Here is a 6,436-nt window from a genome sequence, read left to right on the forward strand (position 1 = left end):
TTACAACTAAAAATTTAGGATTTTAATATTGTAATTCTGATGGCTAACAACTAACAGAATACAGATTACAGTTCAATCCAACATAACTTTCATCAGTGAAGAATGATACTGTATATAAATGAACATCATACAGTGCTATTTATAACAGAAGGCTACAGATGTCTAGGTACTAACTCTGATAACCAAAACTCTGTACTCTAATTTACACTACGAATACATACACACAACAACAACAACAACTAGCAGCTCCTACCTTCACTTTCGGCTACCGGTTGATCCACTGCTACCCTGAAATAAATCGTTGAGCTTTACTTCGATGTCCTCTACTCCATACTTAACGTACTTATCAGCATTCTTGCCAAGTTCCGTATGGAACCTTCCAATGAAGCTTCCGTACGCAGGCAACAAGATCTTCTCAAGGGCAATTCTTATTTCTTCCCTAAGCTGCTCATCGAAAACAAACCAAGAAGACTGAACCCTGCATAAATTCTCAAACTGTGTGTTGAACATTTTTAGTTTCTCTTTCATTGACTTTGCTGGACCATTAGGCCCCAATGACCCGTTACTACTACCATCAAGCTTTAAAATCCCCAGAACTTTGTTCCACGAACTCCTCTGGTATTGCACATGGTACTGCCTAACTTTTGCGGTGTGTTTTCGGATCCAATCGTCGCCCAAGAGAGTTCCCAATTCACTATCTTTCGCCTTCTGAACAATGTACCTCCCATTGTTCATCAAGAAGACATAGCACAATGCAGGATCATTGTAGATTTTGGACTTTGCCTCCAAATTGCTCTCCAACAGCTCCATTATCCAATCCATTTGCACAGAGAGTGAAGAATTGGGTGCGACCCTATCATCAAGCTTAGGGTAATCCTTCAACGGATGTCCATAGTCTTCAAAAACTTGCTCCAATGTCTGCCGTGACCGGCAAGCAGCGCGTAGGTAGTTCATCACGTAGCGTGTGATTGGATGTAGGCCCCCACCGGGAACCCCAACCTTAGCCGGATCGCGGCGAATTAGATTCTCCAGCTCCATGAAAATTCCCCTAATTGCTTCCCCCAACCTCTTCCAAATAGTAATTGCTTCGTTCCTGAGCGAAACGCTGTACTGATCCGAGAACAGGGCTTCGAATTCCGGAATGAGGTCACGCAGTGTTTCAAACACGTCGAGGATCCTAAACAGCCGCTCAGGCGAGCGGCTCCCGATAGCGACAGCGTCCGCGAAATTCAGAAGCTGAATTGTAGATCCGCGGCAAACCTCCATGAAGGAGAGGTCAGCAGCGGCGGAGAATCCAAAGAACACACGGTCGCATAGTCTTCGTTCACTCGGGAACAGGATCTTGAGGGAGACGTTGGAGGCCTTAATCCACCTCTCGATCTCGTCCTCGAGGTCCTGCCATGGCATCTTGTGAACCTCCTCGATGCTCAGCTTCTGTAACCCTAATCGTGAGAGACTCTCCTCCAAGAACTCCCTCCTGCAACTGCTGTATACGTGCGAGCACTCTTTCCCAAAACCTCCGGCCACCATGCGCCGCGCGATCTCGTGCAGGTCGTTGATCGTCCCCGCGGGGAGCGCGTCGATTACGATGTCGTAGTCCGTCACGGGCAGAGCCACCGGGATCTGATCCTCTTCTGCTCCGTCGTTCACTGCCGTCTCCAGCTCGTTCTCCTCTTCCTCCGAATCGAATGGAATATTCTCCACCGACTCGACGCCGTTTCGGTACGGCGGAGTCAGGTCAAAAGACTCTCCAGCGCGCTCCATGAGCGACCGGAACTCATCCTCGAGTCGGAACATGGCGTGCTGCAGCATGTCCTCGGCACGTGCGAGGCACGCGCCAAAAGCCTTGTCTGTTGAGAGCTGCGACCACTCGGCGACGGCGGCGACGAGCTCGTCAACGGCGTCAAGAAAAGCAACAGCGTCGGCGGAGTCGGCCCAGATCGGACGGTCGGATGACACAAACTGTGAGATCCGACGGTCAAGAGACTTCAGGGAATGATCAAGTGCGGCGCAGGCCCTGGGATCACCATCTGCAACCTTGTCTGCTAAATTCTCCTTCGAGAACCTTCCATCAAAATTCGAAAATATTTGGAGTATATCATCAGCCATGTTGGTGTTGTGGCCCAGCGTCTTAGCTATATGTCGCGCCACAGCGAGTAATTTCTCTTCCCCGTTGTTCTCAGCCATGCTTCTAGCCGGGGCATCACTTGCTCCCACACAGAGTAAAGGGTGTACAAGAAGCAGAATGGGGTAGTTCGAATGACGGGTTTGCCCCTGGAAAGACGCGGTTTGTTGAAAAAGTGGAGGGTAGTGAGGGTATAGTTGGGAAAGAACGCGGTGGTTGTAAAGGAAAGGAGACAGCAGAGAGAGAGAAGACCGAGAAAGAAGATAGGGTAGAGAGAGAGCGCACAACGTGATGAGCGGTATCTTGTTTCTTGTTTTTTTGTTTTTTTGTTTTTTTTTTTTCCCAAATTTTCTATTGGTTGTGTGTTTTTATTGGTGGAACTGGGAGATCGTAACTTAATTCCAATGTTGTTGCGCGAGTCTTTACTCTTTTTGACTCTTGACTGGTCTTTACTCTTTTGTTAAGGCGGTTTTTTTTTTTTTTTTTTGGGGTTAGGTTCTCTTCGACAGAGATAAAACTGATAATTGTTGTGATAGGAATGAGCAACGTGGATGCCCATTCCCATGCAAGACTCATATTTTTAAAGAGAGAATGAATATTAAATATGTGTTGAAAATCAAGACCCCATGCATGTATAAATAGGGGGTATGGTACGAGGCTTTACACACAACAAGAAATAAAAATACTCTCTCTTTTCTTTCTTACACAGAAGCAAGTAATAAGAAATCTATTCCCTCTTTATGCTACAATCAAATACTATTCTCCTTATATTTCTACTACAATTCTTTTTCCTATTTTATTTTATAAGTATTTTAAACTCTATTTTCTATTACTCTTTACATATAATATTAATAGCAATATTAACCATCTTTATTATATTGAGATAGTATCAAATGCAAATCTCTCTCTCTTTATTTTTAATACTTTTTTTTATCTTTGTATATATATACACAATACAACATATAATATTATTATATATATATATATATATATATATATATATATATATATATATATCAATTATTGAGCTAATTATATTAATAATAGAGTCTTCTATTTATACATCTTTATTTTATATATCTTTTATTTATTTTACAACACGTTATCAGCACGAGACTCTGATCAAATCTTTAGGAAGACTCAGGTAACAAATTTTCATTATGTCGAAGCTCTCTCATCTTGAATTCAATGCTCTCGATATATCTGGAAACAATTATTTATCATGGATACTAGATGCTGAAATCCATCTTGATTCAATGGATCTTGGAGATACCATTAAGGCTGAAAATAATGCATCCCAGAAGGATAAAGCTAAAGCCATGATTTTTCTCCGTCGTCATCTTGACGAAGGATTGAAAAATGAGTATCTTACATTAAAAGATCCTGCAGATCTTTGGAAAGACCTTGAAGAAAGGTATAATCATCAGAAAACGGTGATACTTCCTCAGGCCCGATATGAATGGACGCATTTGCGTTTACAAGATTTTAAATCTATAAATGAATATAATTCTGCAATGTTTCGAATCACCTCATGAATGAAATTGTGTGGGGAAAAAATAACTGATCATGATATGTTGGAGAAAACTTTCTCAACCTTCCATGCCTCGAATGTGCTCCTGCAGCAGCAGTATCGAGAGAAAGGGTTCAAAAAATATTCTGAGTTAATTTCTTGCCTTCTTGTTGCCGAACGCAACAATGAGTTGTTATTAAAAAATCATGAAGCGCGCCCAGCTGGCGCCGCCCCATTTCCTGAAGTAAATGCGGCAAATCATTACCCCAGAAGAGGTAAATGGCAAGCTTTTAATAACAAGAAAAATTATGGAAGAAAAAGGAATTATGTTCAAAAGAGAGGATCTCACCAGAAGTGGGACAAAGAAAAGAATATCGGGCAGAATAAATCAACCGAGGAGAAGTGTTTCCGCTGTGGTGGAAAGGGCCATTGGTCTCGTACCTGTCGTACCCCAAGGCACCTAGTCGATCTTTACCAGGCATCTTTGAAAAAGAACGACAAAGGAAAGGAAACAAATTTTGTTTCAAATGATGCTGAGAACTCCACCACTCATTATGATGTATCTGATTTCTTTGAGGGTCCTGAAGGAAATATTGGTCATTTGATCAATGATGGAATAGTTTAATATGTGGGATTGTGAAGTATATATGTAAATAAATAATTGTTAAGTTTTATTTTCTATGTATTTAAGTTTCAAATGTGATGTACATAAATAATGAAATATTAATGAATTTTGAAATTATTAAATGTGTCAAATTTTAAAATAAAATTTTAGTATATGACATTATTTTATGTACAGTATTTCTTAGAAAATAATTCTGATCAAGTATTCAATTTAACTATGCATACTACTCATTTTATTATTATTTGTTTTTGAAGAATGGCAAGGATATGTAATGAAGATGTATGCCTTGCGGATAGTGCAAGTTCACACACTATTCTCAAAAGTGATATATATTTTACCCATCTTGTGCCAAAAGAAGAGTGTGTTAATACTATCATTGGCTCAGGCAATGTGATTGAAGGCTCCGGAAGAGCTGTAATTTTGTTTCCTGGAGGAACAAAATTTATAATAAATAATGCACTATTGTCTACCAAGTCTCGAAGAAACTTGTTGAGCTTTAAAGATATTCGCCGAAATGGATATCATATTGAGACTATGAATGAGGGAGATCATGAGTATTTATATATCACAACTCATGATTCAAATAAGAAAGTTATATTAGAGAAATTACCCTCTCTTTCATCTGGGTTGTATTATACCAAGATTAGTGCAATTGAATCACATGCCACTGTAAACCAGAAGTTTACTAGCCCAAATGAATTCATAACTTGGCACGACCGTTTGGGTCATCCGGGAACAACCATGATGAGAAGAATTATTGAAAACTCTCATGGACATTCACTAAAGGACCAGAAGATTCTTAAAACTAGTGAATTTTGTTGTGCTGCATGTTCTCAAGGGAAGTTAATTTTAAGGCCATCACCAGTAAAGATTGGATTTGAGTCCCCTGAATTCCTAGAAAGGATTCAAGGTGATATATGTGGACCTATTCATCCACCGTGTGGATCTTTTAGATATTTTATGGTCCTGATAGACGCATCTTCAAGATGGTCACATGTGTGCTTATTATCTTCTCGCAACCTGGCGTTTGCGAGATTACTGGCTCAAATTATTCGATTAAAAGCACAATTTCCAGAAAATCCAATTAAAGCAATTCGTCTTGATAATGCTGGTGAATTTACTTCCCAAGCTTTTGATGCTTATTGTATGGCTAATGGAATAAGTGTTGAACATCCAGTAGCTTATGTTCACACACAAAATGGGTTAGCAGAATCACTTATTAAGCGTCTCCAATTAATTGCTAGACCCTTGCTTATGAGAACAAATCTCCCAACCTCGGTTTGGGGGCATGCAGTTTTACATGCTGCAGCACTTATTCGTTTGAGGCCAACGAGTTACCATCAGTTCTCTCCTATGCAATTAGCTTTTGGCCAGCAGCCAAATGTTTCCCATTTAAGAATATTTGGGTGTGCGATATATGTTCCCATTGCGCCACCTAATCGCACCAAAATGGGACCCCAAAGAAAATTGGGGATATATGTTGGATATGATTCTCCCTCTATAGTGAGGTATCTTGAGATACAAACTGGTGATGTGTTTAAAGCCCGGTTTGCGGATTGTCATTTTGATGAATCAAAATTTCCAACATTAGGGGGAGAGAATAAGCTTCCTGAAAAGGAACTTAATTGGAATGCATCATCGTTGATGCATTTAGATCCTCGATCAGCGCAATGTGAACTAGAAGTTCAAAAGATTATACATTTGCAAAGAATAGCAAATGAATTGCCTGATGCATTTTCCGATACAAAGAGGATAACCAAATCTTATATACCAGCGGAAAATGTACCAATTCGAATTGATGTCCCAGTAGGACAAGTAGCTACTGAAGCGAATTCACGCCAGAAGCGTGGCAGGGCGGAAAATGCCCCAATTCGAATTGATGTCCCAGTTGGACAAACTGCCACTGAAGCAAATACACGCTAGAAGCGTGGCAGGCCTGTCGGTTCCAAAGATAGAAATCCTCGAAAGAGAAAAGAGGTAAATATTATTCCTGTTGAAAAAGACATAGTAGAGACACCTGCAGTTGTCCAAAATTCTGATATAACGCCAGAAGACGTTCAGGTACCTGAAAATTGTGAAAATGACGAGATCTCGATAAATTATGTCTTTACAGGAGAGAAATGGGACCGAAATAAGACAATTGTCAATGAAATATTTGCATATAATGTGGCAGTAG

General features: G+C 40.3%; 1 protein-coding gene across 1 annotated transcript; it reads right to left on the bottom strand.

The window, feature by feature from the left end:
- On the bottom strand, window positions 1–2,471 carry EXO70B1 (exocyst subunit exo70 family protein B1). The gene has a single exon (XM_016310897.3). It carries the CDS (start codon window positions 2,185–2,187, stop codon window positions 256–258), a length of 1,932 nt encoding a protein of 643 aa, XP_016166383.1. The 5' UTR covers window positions 2,188–2,471; the 3' UTR covers window positions 1–255.
- Between the last annotated feature and the right edge of the window lie 3,965 nt (window positions 2,472–6,436).

The sequence above is a fragment of the Arachis ipaensis genome, chromosome B7 (assembly GCF_059453495.1).
Source record: "Arachis ipaensis isolate K30076 ecotype BB chromosome B7, ASM5945349v1, whole genome shotgun sequence".
In the NCBI taxonomy this organism is placed as follows: domain Eukaryota; kingdom Viridiplantae; phylum Streptophyta; class Magnoliopsida; order Fabales; family Fabaceae; genus Arachis; species Arachis ipaensis.

Coding starts and splice junctions, on each gene's coding strand:
- EXO70B1 (XM_016310897.3), bottom strand. CDS start 2,187: ATGGCTGAGAACAACGGGGAAGAGAAATTACTCGCTGTGGCGCGACAT.